The sequence below is a fragment of the Chlorocebus sabaeus genome, chromosome 5 (genome assembly GCF_047675955.1).
Source record: "Chlorocebus sabaeus isolate Y175 chromosome 5, mChlSab1.0.hap1, whole genome shotgun sequence".
In the NCBI taxonomy this organism is placed as follows: Eukaryota; Metazoa; Chordata; class Mammalia; order Primates; family Cercopithecidae; genus Chlorocebus; species Chlorocebus sabaeus.
In genome coordinates this window covers 50,316,397-50,334,419 of record NC_132908.1, presented here as the reverse complement: position 1 = coordinate 50,334,419, position 18,023 = coordinate 50,316,397, and the positions used below count along the sequence as shown (strand labels likewise).

The window sequence follows — 18,023 nt, the reverse complement described above, 5'->3', positions numbered from 1 at the left end:
GTAACCCTTTCCCCAAAATAAATGAGAACTGAATTAAAGCAATTAAATGACTGTTAGAAAAGATCACCGTGCATTATAAAAGATCAATGGTGGATTGTGAGAGGACAAAGGTTCTTTGTTTTTTGAGACAGGGTCTCGCTCTGTCGCTCTGTCACCCAGACTAGAGGAGCAATCTCAGCTCACTGCAGCCTCCGCCTCCCAGGTTCAAGCAATTCTCCCACCTCAGCCTCCCAAGTAGCTAGGATTCCAGGCATATGCCACCATGCCCAACCCACAAAGGTTCTTAAGATGGAATTACTATAAACTGAATTAATGAGATAAAATTCAAACACTGAGCTAATTACAGAGAAAAAACCACCCCAACGGGTCCAGTGAGAACAAAATAAGGGCAATGAAATTATTTTTTATTGTATTGTACATATTATTACAGTACCAAATACATTTACTTCTAAGTACACATATGCCATAAGAGACAGACAAAACAGATAAAAATCCTAGAAGTCAGACATACTTGCCCAATACAATCATATGAAAAGATTACCATCATATATAATAGCAGTCACACATTCTAAAATTTGTAGCCACTGTAAAAATGGTTTATATACTCCAAAACCTTTATTTCATGCCACTGATCATGTCACCTTTGTCATCACTAAAGAAACATGCCAGTGTCATGTATGACAGAAGATTTTTCTCTTGAATCAAGCACGCAGCTTAGGGAAGGAAGGATGGCAGCTCTCACCTTAACTAGCTAGAGAGGGACCAGTTGTAATTAAGATAAATCAAACCTGGCGACCAACAATATCACACATTCTTCCCAGAGGCCTTCACAGCCAGTATGAAACTAAGAACCAGGAACCAGGAAATCTGAGTTCAAGTCTTAGCTTTGTTGCCAGCAGCTAGTTTCTGGGCTCAGCTGCCTCATCTTTAAAGTAACTAAGCTAGCTGAGCACAGTGGCTCACACCTGTAATCCCAACACTTTGGGAGGCCGAGGTGGTGGATCACTTGAGGTCAGGAGTTCAAGACCACCCTGGCCAACATGGTAAAACCCCAACTCTACTAAAAATACAAAAATTAGCCGGGTATAGTGGTGCATGCCTGCAATCGCAGCTACTCAAGAGGCTGAGGCACAAGAATCACTTGAACATAAGAGGCAGAGGTTGAAGTGAGCAGAGATCACACCACTGCACCCCAGCCTGGGCAACAAAGCAAGACCCTGTCTCAAAAATAAGAATAAAAATAAAAAATAAAGTAAATAAGTTAAGCTAGGCCAGGTGCGATGGCTCACACCTGTAAGCCCAGCACTTTGGGAGGCCGAGGCAGGTGGATCATGAGGTCAGGAGTTCAAGACCAGCCTGGCCAAGATGGTGAAACCCCATCTCTACAAAAAACTACAAAAACTTAGCCGGGCGCGGTGGCAGGCACCTGTAATCCCAGCTACTTGGGAGGCTGAGGCAGGAGATTGCTTGAACCCGGGCAACAGAGGTTGCAGTGAGCCAAGATCGCACCACTGCACTCCAGCCTGGGCGACAGAGTGAGACTCCGTCTCAAAAAAAAATTAAGCTAAGCTAGTTAATCTAATAATGAGAATCTCTCTTATATTTATGAAACTCCTTCCAGCTCTATGATTCTTTGTTAACTTTGCATTTTATTGAGCTATCTTAATGGCAAAGGCATTCCACATAGTATACAGAAGAAACCTATGTAATAATATAACTGCACTTTCCTATCTACTTTAGATTACTAAGAATTGCTTCTACATAGAAATATAAAAAGGAACCGGGTGCCATGGCTCACGCCTATAATCCCAGCACTTTGGGAGGCCAAGGTGGGCAGATCACCTGAGATCAGGAGTTCGAGACCAGCCTGGCCAACATGGCGAAACCCCATCTCTACTGAAAACACAAAAATTAGCTGGGTATGGTGGTGGGCACCTGTAGTCACAGCTATTCGGGAGGCTGAGGCAGAATTACTTGAACCTGGGAGGTGTAGGCTGCAGTGAGCCGAGATTGTGCCACTGCAATCCACCCTGGGAGACAGAGTGAGACTCCATCTCAAAATAAATAAATAAATAAATAAATAAATAAATAAATAAATACAAAAAGGACAAAAAATAATAGAGACATGTATTTCACTGAATGCAGACCTTGCGTAGGTCAAATGAGATGAGAAAATGAGAAAAAAGGAAAGAAAATAAGTAGTATATAAAAGTATTTGACTAAGTATACTTATCTGAAAAAGATACAAAAAAAAAAAAAATCTGAACTATCCTGAGGTAGATCAGTAATTGCACTCAAGTAAATAAGATACATCTCATGAAAAATAGAGTTCACAATACAAGCATATACAGAATAATGTGTTTTCAGCTCATAATTTAAAAGAGTCGCTTTGGGTAGTAAAGATGTTGTATACAACAAAATTAAAGAACTTTCCATTTAATAAGAGAAGATCTGGATATTGTAAAGAAATCCAATAGATTCTTTGATAAAAAGGCAATACTTAAAAAAGAATCTAGGATTAAAATCCTTCAGAAAATTTTCAGTGGAAATCTTTTCCTGATACATGTTAGAAGTTGACAAAATTAATACCTGAAAACATAAATAGACGTATTAATATCTAAACAAATATTACTATTTTCTTACCTTTTGCATATATAAAAAGCACCCAACAAAAATGGAAAATTTCAGACACAGTACAGGGCTGTCGCCTTTGGGGAAGAAAAAAAAAAGTCATGAGACAACAGAAAAATCAAAAAAAACATCCCAAATGACTATAAATTAGGTGTCAAAACCCACAGTTAAAGGAGAGAGACCACATTCAGCTTCACATGGAAAACATGGACGTTCTGCCTCAACAAAATACTGGTAGGAAACAGCTGGGATCCAGGGAAAGAGCCCATTTCAAAGAAAAGAAAATTCTTAAAGAATTTTTTTTAAAGTTTTTTGAGGGCAAGATAGGTAAGGTGGAAAATAAAATGAATAAAAATAGTTCTTTTGATGACATAGCAATGCTATGCTGCTTTAAGACCACTATATGCAGTCAGATACGTCCTCATTTTTTTCTCCTTTATCATAGCTAATGACCTGTATCCCTCCCTCCCCTCCTAAAGATATTCCAGACTATATCAAATCACAAAAGGCCTTTTTAATGTAAATTATGAGCTTCCTATAATTCCTTATACTTCCATTCATTAAGAGTACCTGTTGTATATTGCCAAGTTGTCTGCTAAAGTTTCAGACCTGCTTTAAGCTTGGCTTTTCTACCAAAACCTCTGACAACTTTTAGACAAGAAATCTGTGGTTTCCACATCCCAACAGCCTTATTCTAACAAGGTGCCGAGAGGAACGAAATTCCGTGGAGATTAGATTAGATTTAGTTCAGCATTACCATTAGCTAGGGTACACTTGCTCACTTGGACTTAGTCATTTCATCTGTCAAAAGATTATTCTATTTGGGTACAATACTGTACTTAATTCACCAGTCCATGGCAAGGATTAAATGTCAGTGTTCTGCTTTTAAAAGCAGCCTCTCTACCATAGGCGCATGATAAACTATTTCTAATTTGGTTGCCTACCAAAATAAAATTCAAATTTTTTTAGCTTAACACTTAAGCTACTCTTAATTTTGGCTTTACTTGAGAATTCTAGGGAAAAAAAAAAACTTGACTAACCTCCCACATTTTCTCTTGTTTTACTGCTTTTGTGTCTTTTTACATTTCTATTCCCTCTTGTAGTCATGGGACTTTTATAACACACTGCATTGCATGCGCTGGAATCTTCATACCTGCCTCATCTCGCTGACTGTACTGTAAGCTCTCAGAAGACAAAGACTGTGGGGTTTGGTGTTTTAAAAATGCCTATGTCCTAGGTAATACCTAACCATATTTCCTGTGGATATGTGCTAAACAAATAGTGACAAATTTTCAAATAGTGTGTGAGAGATGCAGGATACAGTCACAGTAAAGCACATGGGTTCTGCAGTCAGTTTCAATAAAAGCTCCACTCAGTTGTGTGACTCTGGCCAAATTACTTAACCTCTTAGCAGCTTATTTTCTCTATCTGTAATAACAGTATGAGCATCACAAGGTTGTCAGAGGGATTAACTGAAGTAATACATATTGAAGTCTTAAGAGTCCCTGCCCCAAAACAAATGCTCAGTAAGTGCTATACATCATGACTACGGGTAGCAGAAAGAGCTACTAGAAAGTATTCAAAGTGATAAAAATGTAAAATCTCTAATAAAGTGATTTACTTTTTTTTTTTGAGACAAGGTCTTGCTCTGTCACCCAAACTGGAGTACAGTGGTATGATCACAGCTCACTGCAGCCTCAACCTCCCAAGCTCAAGTGATCCTCCCATCTCAGCCTCCCCAGTAGCTGGGACCACGGGTGTGAGCCACCATTCCAAGCTAATTTTTGTAGAGATGAAGTTTTGCCATGCTGCCTAGGCTGGTCTCAAACTCCTGGGCTCAAGTGATCCGTCTGCTTCAGCCTCCCAAAGTGCTAGGATCAAGTGTGAGCCACTGCACACGGCCTTTTAAAATTATCTTAATTAGAATTAGGTAGTATACACATCCTAAGAAATATCGAAAAAGTGCAATCTGAAATTATTTTCCAGATACTCCAAAAAAGATATCTTCCTATAAATGATCACACTGGCCTCACTCAGACTCAACACAAAGCTTCTATCCAAACTTTAGAATACTTCATTTTTTACTTATTTAGTGACGAAGTCTCATTCTGTCACCGAGGCTGGAGTGCAGTGGGGCGATCGCAGCTCACTGCAATCTCCACCTCCTGGGTTCAAGCTGTTCACCTGCCTCAGCCTCTCAAGTAGCTGGGACAACAGGCACATGCCACCATACTTGCCTAATTTTTGTATTTTTAGTGGAGATGGGGTTTTGCCACGTTGGCCAAATTAGTCTTGAGCTCCTGACCTCAAGCAATCCACCTGCCTCGGCCTCCCAAAGTGCTAGGAGAATATGTCATTTTATTTATTTATTTATTTATTAATAAAACGGAGTCTCGCTTTATCGCCCAGGCTGGAGTGCAGTGGCGTGATCACGGCTCACTGCAACCTCCACCTCTGAGGTTCAAGTGATTCTTCCACCTCACCCTCCCAAGTAGCTGGGATTATAGGCACCCACTACCACACCCTGCTAATTTTTATATTTTTAGTAGAGATGGGGTTTCGCCATGTTGGCCAGGCTGGTCTCGAACTCCTGACCTCAAGTGATCCACCTGCCTTGGCCTCCCAAAGTGCTGGGATTACAGGCACCCAGCCAGAATATCTCCATTTATTTATTTATTTATTTATTTATTTATTTATGAGATGGAGTTTCATTCTTGTCGCCCAGGCTGGAGTGCAATAGCGTGATCTTGGCTCACTGCAACTACTGCCTCTCGGTTCAAGGGATTCTTCTGACTCAGCCTCCCGAGTAGCTAGGATTATAGGCGTGCACCACCACGTGGAGCTAATTTTTGTATTTTCAGTAGAGCTGGAGTTTTGCCATGTTGGCCAGGCTGGTCTTGAATTCCTGACCTCAGGTGATTCGCCCACCTTAGCCTCCTAAAGTGCTGGGATTACAGGTGTGAGCCATCCCGCCTGGCTCAGAATACTTCATTTTAAACAATCAATTCCCCAAAACTGTAAGTGAGCTCGACCAGATGCTTCTGTATCAGTGGTGCCATCTATATTAAAATGTAAATAGTTTTAGTTTTTAAAAATTTTTTTCCTCCTGCTTTGTCATTCCCCCATTTTATTTTTAAAAGGTTACACTTACTGTGAACATCCTTCACAGTCTGGGAAAACTTTTACATTTTAAGAGAAGCAAACATTATCTATTCTAGCCAAATAACTTTAACTCCTTTCCCTTTACTTTTCTTGTCAACACTTTTCTAATAGTTAGAATTTTCATTTCTACTTTATGAAAAAATTTTCAATGATAAAGAAGGAAAATGTGTATCCCAAAACTGCCTTTATGTATGAGGAAAGGTAGAAAACACTGAGTCAGAGCATGCCTATAGACTTTGCAGAAGTGATCAGAAAGCACAAATTCATAATAGTTTCAGTTCTCCTGTCTTTTCCCAATCCAGTCTCTCTATTCTTGATTCATTAGAAACATCAAAATACTAGAGAAGTCATTTCAAGGGGATTATTTATTACTCAGTTTGACACAAAAGTAAAATAGTCTATACAGTCACTAGTAGAAAATATAGTGGTTAATATAGTGATCTATATCTAGGGCAGTGCTCCCTTCGGCAGCACATATACTAAAATTGGTACAATACATTGATTAGCACGGCCCCTGTGCAATAAAAAATATATATATCTAGATACAGATACATCTCCAAGGCAGCTAAAGGGTGAAAATCCCTGAAGTCTGACTTGTACAGTTTGCATTTTTTGTTGCTTAAATGAAAAAGGAAGGTTTCAGAACAAGGATCACTGAGGGAAAAATAATAATAAAATAAAATAAAATAACAAAAATGAAAGTTTATAGAAACAAAGACCCATATACATTTAGCAACATGAAAAAAGCCAAACTCTTCATGGCTAATCCACAATGAAAAGCAAAAAAAGTATCATTAAAAGAAAACTATTGTGGAAAAAGATTTTTAAAATCTCCTTTCTTTTTTAAAACTAGAAAAAGAAAAACTAGCAAAATATTAACACTGCAGCACAGACTAATGTGTATTCCCGATGAACCAACATGAAAACCTACCGCTGTTTCCTTCCTCGCTGCTGACGAGGTTGCTCCTCTTGAGGGTATTTAAAGATGTCCTGAAAAATGGGTTCATATTTCTTAAAAATTACAGCAGAAACAGTGAAGTTTCTTTCTAATCTCTCAGTACGTTCTCTGAAATGTGGGGGTAGATTTGCCATATCTTCCCACTTCTTCATCTTATTAAAAAATTCGATTAAGCTGGTATTAAAGAAAACAATAAGATATTTCATAATTAACATAAAGGTAAAGTATACAAAAGTAAGTATTCAAAAGTAAATCAATATTATCTCACTAAATTATATTACTTTTAGACAGTGAAATAAAATCATAACTGGTGTCTCTGACTAGCTTAATTTCTTACAGATTGGTATATTCCTCTGATCCTCCGAATTAATTTTGTTTAGGTTACCTAAAGTATTTGTTAACTATGAAATATTTGAAAATACAAACCAAAATTAACAAGAGTAACCTAACCAACATTCACATTGGTTCACTGCCAGATTTTTTAAATGTTAACATATTAAATAAATTTTGTCATTTTTGCTTCTTCTTTTTTTTTTTTTTTTTTTTTTTTAAGAGATAGGGTTTCGCTCTGTCACCCATGTTGGAGTTCAGTGGCAAGATCACAGCTCATTGCAGACTCCTGGGCTTGAGTGATCCTCCGACTTTGGCTTCCCAGAACACTGTGATCACAGGTATGAGCCACCTCCCCCACCCCCCGCCACTTCAGATTTTTTTTAAAACCAGCAACACTATAGAAACAGCCAAGGCTAGGCACAGTGGCTCACACCTGTAATCACAGCAATTTGGGAGGCCAAAGCGGGAGAATCACAAGGTCAGGAGTTCGAAACCAGCCTGGCCAACGTGGTAAAACCCCGTCTCTACTAAAAATACAAAAAATTAGCTGGGCATGGTGGTGGGAACCTGTAATCCCAGCTACACGGGAGGCTGAGGCAGGAAAATCACTTAAACCTGGGAGGCGGAGGTTGCAGTGAGCAGAGATCGCGCCACTGCACTCCAGCCCGGCGACAGTGCGAGACTCTGTCTCAAAAAAAAAGGAAAAAAAAAATCAAAATTCCCATTTTATACTCCTCCCTAATCCCATCCCTACCCTTCTTCCCCAAAGATAAACACCATTCCAAAGTTGGTCTTAATCCTTCCTATGTTTTCACACTTACTACACATACACATGTCTGCGTAAACAATAAGCAATATCTTATTACTTATTATGTGTTTTTTCATTTTATATAAATGGTATCATACTTCAGTGGTATTCTGCAACATGCTTTTTCACACTCAATAACGTTTCTGACATTAATGTTGATATGTAAGATATATTCATTTTAATTGCTAAAAACATTCTTTCATATGAACATACAAGGATTTTTTGCATTCATCCCCCAACCTAAATTTAGGTTGTTTCTAATATTCCATGATAACAAAAAGTGTTGTAATGAAAACATCCTTATACACATGTGCAGGAGTTTCTTTAGGGACTACTCCAAGAAGTAGAGTAAGAGAATGTGTACCTTCAATGTTACTAAATACCACCAAATTTCCTAGTAAAGTAGTTATGCCAATTTTGACTTTCACCAATGTACAGCAGCAATATAGAGTTCCTGGCTAAGCGCGGTGGCTCATGCCTGTAATCCCAGCACTTCCGGTGACCAAGGCAGGCGGATCACTTGAGGTCAGGAGTTTGAGACTAGCCTGGCCAACACGATGGAACTCGGTCTCCACAAAAAATACAAAAATTAGTCAGGTATAGTGGCGTGTGCCTTTATCCCTGCTACTCTGGGAGGCTGAAGCATGAGAATCACTTGAACCTGGGAAGTAGAGGTTGCAGTAAGTAGAGATCAAGCTACTGCACTCCAGCCTGGGCAGCAGAGTGAGACTCCATCTCAAAAAAAAAAAAAAAAAAGGAATTGAAAAATAAAAAAAAAGAGAGTTCCTGTTTCCCTGTACAGTGACCAAACTTGGCGTAACAGACTTCAAATTTTCCCAATGATAAGAATAAAATGTTGGCCAGGCACGGTGGCTCACACCTGTAATCCTAGCACTCTGGGAGTCCAAGGCGGGTGGACCACCTGAGGTCGAGAGTTGGAGACCAGCCTGGCCAACACGGTGAAACCCCGTCTCTACCAAATTTTTAGTAGAGACTAATTTTTTAGTCTCTACTAAAAAATTAGCCAGGTGTGGTGGCGTGCGCCTGTAATCCCAGCTACTTGGGAGGCCAAGGCAGGAGAATTGCTTGAACCTGGGAGGTGGAGATTGCAGTGAGCTGAGATCACGCCCCTGCACTCCAGCCTGCGTGAAAGAGCAAGACTCCACCTCAAAAAAAAAAAAAAAAAAAGTTATATTTCTACTTTGAAAGTCTTTATTAGTGACATTGAGTATCTTTTCTTGTATCTATTAGCTATACGAATTATAACCTTTGTGAAGTCATATTCTTTATTCATTTTATTAACCCTGTTAGTAGTTCCTTATATAATTCTGGATACTGATTCTTTGGCCAATGTAACTCAGGATGGAGTTAAAGGTTAAAAAAAGATTACCAAAATTGACAACGTCAGCTAAAACATGACGTTGTGAATTATTTTATTTTATTTTATTTGAGATGGAGTCTCACTCTTGTCACCCAGGCTGGAGTACAATGGTGCAATGATCTAGGCTCACTGCAACCTCTGCCTACCGGGCACAAGTGATTTTCCTGCCTCAGCTTCCTGAGTAGCTAAGATTACAGGCGCACGCCACCACACTCAGCTAATTTTCGTTTTTTTTTAGTTGAGATGGGGTTTCACCATGTTGACCAGGCTGGTCTCCAATTCCTGACCTCAAGTGATCCACACACCTCGACCTCCAAAAGTGCTGGGATTACAGGAGTGAGCCACCGCGCCCAGCCTGTTAATTATTTAAATAGTAACCTTTTTTTTTGTTTGTTTTGGAGACAAGGTCTTGCTGTTGCCCAAGCTGGAGTGCAGTACTGCTCCAACATTCAGGGCTCAAGTGATCCTCCCATTTCAGCCTCCCAAGTAGCTAGGCCTGTAGGTATGCACAACCACACCCAGTTAATTTTTTTATTTAGTAAGTGATTTTTTAAAAACCATTAAATCCATAAATTTTGAGTCATAATTTCCCCAAAAATGCTAAACATCATTTTTCCACTTATCTTTAATAAGCCATGTAAGAAAATTCACCTAAAAGGCACAAAAAATAAATGTAATCAATTTAATTACACAACAGATAAAGCAATTTCTGCCTCTTCTTTTAAACGTATTTGACCCTATCTAAAATGGATTATAATCATGTCATTTATCCTCCAAACAGGAAACTGAGAAATACTTACACATTCTATTTATATTAAGACCACAAGTCCTGTGCACATATTTCTAAGTATAATAGCAAATAATATTTTATTTGCCTTTTCAACTTAGAGTATCTCCTAAAGTTTCTCAATATCCTTCATTTCTCCCAATATTACACAATGTCCTAACCTTTAAGAATAAATTCTTCCATACAAGTGCCTAATATATTAAAATTTAAATATTTTCACCAAAGAAGTAAAATATAAGGGATACTAACTTTGATACAAATAAAGGAAAATCATTAGATGCTAGTTTTAGCATCTAATTTCACCAGTCCACCGGTACAAATGCTCAGAAAATGATGAACAGACATAATTCTTACTATCGCTATGATTTATGAGCTTACATTAGCCATACTCTACTTCTCAAACTCTAACATAGTTACCTCTGCTCTGAACATTTCAGGATTCTAGTTAAAGATACATAGTTTCCTTCCACTGTCCCTTTGCTTACAGTTGGAACAGATTTTCTGCAAGCCACATACAAGGCACATGCTAACCAATGAAGATCATTTCCCTGTAAAAGAAGAGAAAATTGATTTTTAGTTAATAAGCTACATATATATATTTCAATATTTTTTAAAGTACGTTTAAATTTAAAGTGTTGTTTATATTTTTGTGGGAAACTTATTTTCAATGATGACCCTATATCATATGCTCTTTTTTTTTTTTTTTTGAGATGGAGTCTCACTCTGTCACTCAGGCTTGAGTGCAGTGGCACGATCTTGGCTCACTGCAACCTCCACCTCCCAGGTTCAAGCAATCCTCCTACCTCAGCCTCCCAAGTAGCGGGGACTACAGGCGTGCGCCACCACACCTGGCTAATTTTTGTATTTTTTGTAGAGACAGGGTTTTGCCATGTTGCCCAAGCTGGTCTTGAACTCCTGGCCTCAAGTGATTCATCCACCTTGGCCTTCCAAAGTGCTGGGATTACAGGTTTGAGTCACTGTACCCAGTTCCATATGCTCTTCTTATAATGTGACATTGACATTATTCCACTGAGAGGTAGAGAGGGTTCCCTCACCTTGGACCTGGGCAAGGGTATGCATCTCTCACATTGATTAACTGTCTCTATCAACAGCAGAGGTGGAAGTGAAACTATGTAATTCTAAAGATTACACAAGGCAATACAGATTCCACTTGGTTCCCTCTCTTAGGACATGTACCTTGGGAGTACTGAACTAACATGAAAGAATTTAGCTACCCTGGATGACCATGCTGGTGAGACCACATGGAACAAACACACAGAGATGCCCAATGAGCTCCAGCTCTGCCAGTACCTAGTTGCTCAAGTCTTCCAGGTGAGATACCAGTCATTTTGATGCAGAAACATAACATCTACACTGTCCCCAGCCTGAATTCCTTACAGAAGCTGTGAGCCAAACAAATTGTTTTCTGCCCCAAAGCCTTAAGGCAATTTGTTACATAGCCATAGTAATGGAAAAATATTATTGTTTATTTTTTTTTAATTTATTTTTTTTGAGATGGAGTCTTGCTCTGTCGCCCAGGCTGGAGTGCAATGGCACCATCTCGGCTCACTACAAGCTACGCCTCCCAGGTTCACACCATTCTCCTGCCTCAGCCTCCCAAGTATCTGGAACTACAGGCACCTACCACCATGCCCGGCTAATTTTTTGTATTTTTAGTAGAGACTGGGTTTCAATGTGTTAGCCAGGATGGTCTCGATCTCCTGACCTCATGACCCGTCCACCTCGGCCTCCCAAAGTGCTGGGATTACAGGCGTGAGCCCCCGCGCCCGGCCTATTGTTTATATTTTTAATCTTGCACAAAATCTAGAAAAGTGATAGAAATACAAAATTAAGCTTGAATGGATATTCAGCCACTAATTTTATACCTAATCAAAATATATACATGAATACATAAAATTTATTTTTATAACCAAATGAGACTATTGTGGATCCCCTACCAGATATCATTCAAAAATAATAATTTTTAAGGCATTGTTTCTAAAAGATCATCTTCACAATCCTTTTTATTCAAGAAGTGATACAACTTTCCTCTTCCTATAAAAGCGAGGAAGGATGGAAGATGTCCTTTAGCTTCACTGTATTCTTTACTGGTCTAAATGAAAATGAGAAAAACTGGAAATTCTTCATTTTTCACATTTACACATAGACTGTCTTACAAACCCACTTATATGTATCAATAGCATAGATGTTCTATTGTCCAAAAAAACAGCCAAGATTCATGTATTACATATGTCTGTGGGAGATGGTTTCATAATATTCTTGATTTATGATGTAAAAGCAAATTTAGATGCATAACTACTGCATTTCTCTACTCTATCAAGATCTCTTAGAAAGTACAAAGTCAGTCATAGCATTATCCTGTGCTTCAATAAAGGGTTTAAAAGATAATCTATAATGTTCTATTTTGGCTCTAGAAAATTCACAACTACTTGGATGGCAGAGAGAGAACCACAACGACAAAAAAAGAAAGTCTACAACTATATCTTTCCTAAAAAGAAGAAAAGAATTAGTCTTGTGAGAATTTTACCGTGCTTAGATGGTAAAACGGAGCGGGAAGCTCTTTTAAACAATTTATGCAAAGAGTAGACTCTGCCTAGTTTATCTTTGGTCCTAAAAAATATTTGTTGAAAAATTCCATAATACTAAAAAATAGTTATCCTCAAAATTAACATCTCGTGGCCATATCTTATAGGGTCAAATAGATCTGGTTTCAAATTCTGGCTCTGCCATACAGTAGCTATAACACAGTGGGAAAATTACTAAACAGTCTCAGAGGCTGCATTTTTTTGGCTGAGGACTGTAAGAATGAGTTATAGGTTAAAAATGCACAGAAAATACAATGAATCAAATTAAATTTCCATAACCAGTATTCTGTATTAAATATCATAAGAGCTTTATTTCCCCTTACACTCCCATGAGAATGACATCCCACATTATCTCACAGCGTAGCTCACTATAAGCCCCACAAAGGCAGGTATTTTTAGGCTTTGTTTGATGCTCTATATCCAGCACTGAGAACAGTGTGTAGCACTGAGAACAGGTGCTCAAGAAATATTTGATGAATATTTTACTGAGTAAATCATTTACTGAATAAACTGGGCTAAGAAGCTGAAACTAAAGTCTCAGCAATCAAAAGAATTGAGTAATCAAACGTGTTTTCAAAAATAATTTACTAACCAGCTCTTACGTGGTATTTGCTCATGTATCACTGGACTTCATACAACTTAACCACTATGAGTTGACATACCTCAACTAAATGGTGATAATGCTTGTTCTATCTAATTTACAGGATCATCCTGAGGGTAAAATAAAAGCTTATTTAGAAGCCTTTAAGGCCCTTTACCAAAGGAAAAAAAAGCAAAAAAAAAAAAAAAAAAAAAAAGTCAACCAGTCCTTCTCTTTGCCAGACTACAGAAAGGCACTGAGAGATGCACAGGAAGTTTACTCAGCCAGATCACGTAAATATACAAAGAGCTTAGGAAACTTGAAAGCACCGTCCATATGGGTGCTTTATGTGCCAGAAACTACATTATTGCCTTATTTAATCTTCAGAACAGCTCTGTGAGGTAAACACACATATCTCCAGTTTAGAGATCACAAAACTCAACTTTCCAGCGGTTAAGTAAATTGTTCAGTCACCCAGGTCTGTCGGGTTCTAAAGCCACCATACACTATCTTTCTTCTGCAGATGTAACAATTCAAAGAGGGAAATCGTAATTGGATCAAAATTCTATTAATGCAAATACAAATTAAAAATAACCTCACTCATCAGTACACATAGCCAAAAACATCATATTTAAATAATACCTTGGTTAGGCTTTGCATCCTGGGCCTATTTGGCCCCCTCTTTATCCAAAGTAATTATAAAACTACTTGAGAAATTAAATGGCCTCAGGTTTAAATGCCACACACACACAGTAAAAGAGCTGATAAACAATCCGTACTTCCGTGTCACTTCCCATTGGCCCATGAAAGGGAGGTGCCTACAGAGCTAACAGTCACTGGCTAGAATGGCCATATTTCTCATCTGCAAGCCCAGTCCGAAGGCTGCGACCTAACACGCCCAGATCGCGACAACAGGAGTCCTGTGCAATGCCCGGGGTGACCAAAAAGCCCTCGAGGTAGCCACAATCCTGAGCCTAGTGACAAATGGGGGCATGTATCTATATCCGGGTCGGCGGAGGGCTCATTTCATGTGGCCTGGGGGAAAATAAGTCTTAATTTGTTTACACAGACGTAAACACAGCCCAAAACGCATCAGCTCGTTGACTCAAACGCCAGCAACGTCTGGGCAAAGGCAATTTGGTTAACAGGGGGAAGCGAACAGACGGAGACGCCTGGAGACCCAGGTGCCACAGCCCGGTTAATCGCGGTGCAAATAAGGGCAAGTCCCCTCCCCTTCTCCGTGCGGTCTAGACAATGACACTAGTTCATTCTCCTAACAAGGCGGGCGGGGGGTCAGATGGGCCACACACCCATCTTCCTCATCGGGACCCCAGCGCGATCTCAGCTTCCCTATGTTACTTTAGGGCAAAACGCGTTCCCCATTCGGAAGCCGCGGGGAAGCGCGGCGAGAGCAGGTTCGCCCTCGTAGCGGCTAAGTGCCTCGGAATAGCGCAGAGGGGGTCCCCACGCCTCTCCCGGCTGGGAGCCCGCAACCCGCCCGAGGGTCTCTCGTGGCGCGCGACGCGGCTCGGAAGGCACCAGTTCACGCCGACTAGGCCGGAAGCGCCCCTCCGCCTGCGAGCGCACCTCCAGAGTGTAGCTCTCGCTCATGCTGCGGTAGCTGTCCCAGGCCTCGGCCCGCGCCGCCTCGTCCATGTTGAGGCGGCTGCACAGCTCGTCGAACCGCTGCTGGATCTGAGGGGTGGGCGACTCGTTAGGCGGCGCGGTGTCCTCCGCCTCGCCGTCGTCCTCCTCCTCCTCATCCGAGGCTGCCGCCGCCGGAGGGGGAGGCGGGGGCGGCGGCGACTGGTCACCTCCCGACGGCATAGCGCACCCCTGGGCAGCAGGACCTCAGGTGAGGTGAGGGCCCGGGCCCGCAGCCATTCAAACCGCAAAGCGCCCGCCCGTCCGCCGCCCGCTCCGCGCCTGCGCCTGCGCCGCTGCCAACGACGCTGACCTCCTGCAGGCACCCGTTGTCTTGAGCACGGCCTGCTGGGAAATGTAGTCCAGGCCGACGGTTCAAGGGGGCCAAAAATCATGTTTAAAAAAATTAGCTCGCCTAGTTTCACCAGGAGTGAAATAAAAGCACCTTCTCCGCATTTTAAGCACATACCTCCCCATCGTGAGAACATTCAACAGGGTTGTACTGACGAGAAAATGTCCAAAAGACACTGACGTGTGAAGGTTTCGCATCCAGGCTGTTCCCAGAAGTAAAACTTCCTCATCGCCTGGATATCCTTATCTAAAAAACAAGGATAATAGCAAGGGCCTGTCTGTGTACCTTCACGAAACTGCCTTTGCAAAAATCCTAACAGTGAGAAAGTTACCACTGTGAAAGGGATCTGACCTAAATGACTCCATGCTTCTCACCTCCGAGCTGCACTTGTTCATTCCCAGGCGAAGACCCAACTAACTACAGGAGGAATTTAATTTGTAGTTTCACTTTGAAGCAAAGATTTTTACAGCCCTTTCCCAAAAAAAACCCCTTCTTGCCTGAGGATCAGTCTTCCTTTATAGAACTAACAAATTAGCCACAAGATTAGAAATTATGATTTAGGAGTCTTGCAGCCAGAGGCTACAAGATTCCTAACCTCCCCAGTTGCTCTCAGGGATAACATCACTATTGTAAAACCTAAGATTGGTGCTGGAGATACTTTTCAGACCCCGCATTCCTAAGCATGAGCTGGCGCCACTCAGACCATAATCTGGCTCAACCAGTTCTACAGTCCCACTCAGGAACAGAAGACAGCAAAAGCCCACTTCAACCCCCTAAGATTTCACCTCCCACCTGACAAATTAGCATTCGCCACTCCCTGGCCCCCTACCCGCCAAGTCATTCTTTAAAAACCCCAGTCTCCGAATTTTCTGGTAGGCTGATTTGAATAACCAAACTCCTGTCTGCCCTTCAGCTGACTCTGAAGGGCAGACAGTCCTTTTTTTTTTTTTTTTTTTTTTTTTTTTTAAATTTGAGACAGAGTCTGGCTCTGTCGCCCAGGCTGGAGTGCAGTGGCACGATCTTGGCTCACTGCAACCTCCGCCTCCCGCGTTCAAGCGATTCTCCTGCCTCAGCCTCCTGAATATCTGGGATTACAGGTGCGTGCTACCGCGCCCGGCTAATTTTTATATTTTCAATAGAGGCAGGGTTTCACTATGTTGACCAGGCTGGTCTCGAACTCCTGACCTCAAGTGATCCGCCCGCCTTGGCCTCCCAGAGTGCTGGGATTACAGACCTGAGCCACCATTCATCAAAATGAATTGAGCGACCAATTCATTTTATTTCGAATTCTCCTTTCTTTAATTTTTAAAATTGCCAATCCTTGATTTATAAATGAGCTTGATGTAAAACATCTTCCAGATTGAGGAGCTGTAAGAAGGCATTACTGTTTTGCTATTTTTGTTTTGCTTCCTGGGGCATGTAAACTGACACAGGGAAAACTGCTGGGACAAAAGCAGGGGCTTATGGAAGGTATGATGACAGGCGGGAGGACAGGAAATGGAACCCTGAAGATAGGAGAAAATCAGGTAGAGACAGGTAACAGGATATTTCGGGAACAATTTTGAGACAATGAAACCCTCTTAAGAAAACCTTAGTAAAATTCACAGTAATCAGCAATGCTTTTGGAGTTGGCTAAGTGATGAGTCTCAAGGTGACTATGGGGCAAGAACAGAAGTTGAACACAAATGGTTTAGAAGTATCTGAAAATAAGTACATATGCTGGGCGTTGGAGTTCACAATGCCCAGCACTTTGGGAGGTCAAGGTGGCTGGACTGCTTGAGCACAGGAGTTCAAAATCAGTCTGGGCGACAAGGTGAAACCCTGTCTCTACGAAAAATAGAAAAATTAACCCAGTGTGATGGTACACACCTGTAGTCCTAGCTACTTGGGAGACTGAGGTGGGAGGATTGCCTAAGCCTGGGGAGGCTGCAGTGAACTGTGACCATGCCACTACAGCCTGGGCAACAGAGTGAGACCCTGTCTCAAAAATAATAATAATAATAAATAATTTGGCAAGGCGCGGTGGCTCGTGCCGGTAATCCCTACACTTTGGGAGGCCAAGTCGGGCAGATCATTTAAGGTTAGGAGTTTAAGACCAGACTGGCAAACATAGTGAAACCCCATTTCTACTAAAAATACAAAAAATTAGCTAGGAGTGGTGGCTGGCACCAGTAATCCCAGTTACTCAGGAGGCTGAGGCAGAATTGCTGGAACCCAGTAGCCTAAGGCTGTAGTTAGCTGGGATCATGCCACCGCACTCCAGCCTGGGCGACAGAACAACTCCATTTCAATAAATAAATAAATAAATAATAAGTGTATTAAAATCTTGGTATTTTACCTGTATATACACTGGGGATATTAATTTTAAAATAATGATATTGCTTCCTTTGGAAATCATTATCAACACTTTACTATGTCAAAGCAAATAAGAAGGCCATGAGCCTGATATCATCTGTCTCTGTAGCTGGAGCTTGTATATAAGCAAACCAGAATTCAATGTAAACAGTAAGACAACAGTAAAACAAAACTTAAGCTTAACCAATCAGACTGCCAACTAACCTCTAATTAGGGATTTTCCTTTTTTTTTTTTTTGGTGACAGAGTCTTGCCTTGTCACGCAGGCTGGATGGAGTACAATGATGCAATCTCGGCTCACTGCAACCTCTGCCTCCCGGGTTCAAGCGGTTCTCCTGCCACAGCCTCCAGAGTGGCTGGGATTATAGGAGCCCACCACCAAAACCGACTAATTTTTGTATTTTTAGTAGAGAGGGGGTTTCACCAC

General features: G+C 41.0%; 1 protein-coding gene across 2 annotated transcripts in view; it reads right to left on the bottom strand.

Moving 5' to 3' along the window:
- Positions 1 to 15,191, bottom strand: part of RBL2 (RB transcriptional corepressor like 2) — a 57,878-nt gene extending 42,687 nt beyond the window's left edge. The window contains exons 1-4 of one of the 2 annotated variants that reach the window (XM_007993261.3): positions 14,834 to 15,191; positions 10,478 to 10,608; positions 6,725 to 6,925; positions 2,644 to 2,708 (exon numbers count right to left, since the gene is read on the bottom strand). In XM_007993261.3, coding sequence (XP_007991452.1) covers positions 2,644 to 2,708; positions 6,725 to 6,925; positions 10,478 to 10,608; positions 14,834 to 15,073 — 637 coding nt within the window. In that variant the 5' untranslated portion in view covers positions 15,074 to 15,191. Of the gene's footprint in view, positions 1 to 2,643; positions 2,709 to 6,724; positions 6,926 to 10,477; positions 10,609 to 13,888; positions 13,976 to 14,833 lie in introns of those variants that run through there. The other variant, XM_007993271.3, reaches the window with a different exon arrangement.
- Between the last annotated feature and the right edge of the window lie 2,832 nt (positions 15,192 to 18,023).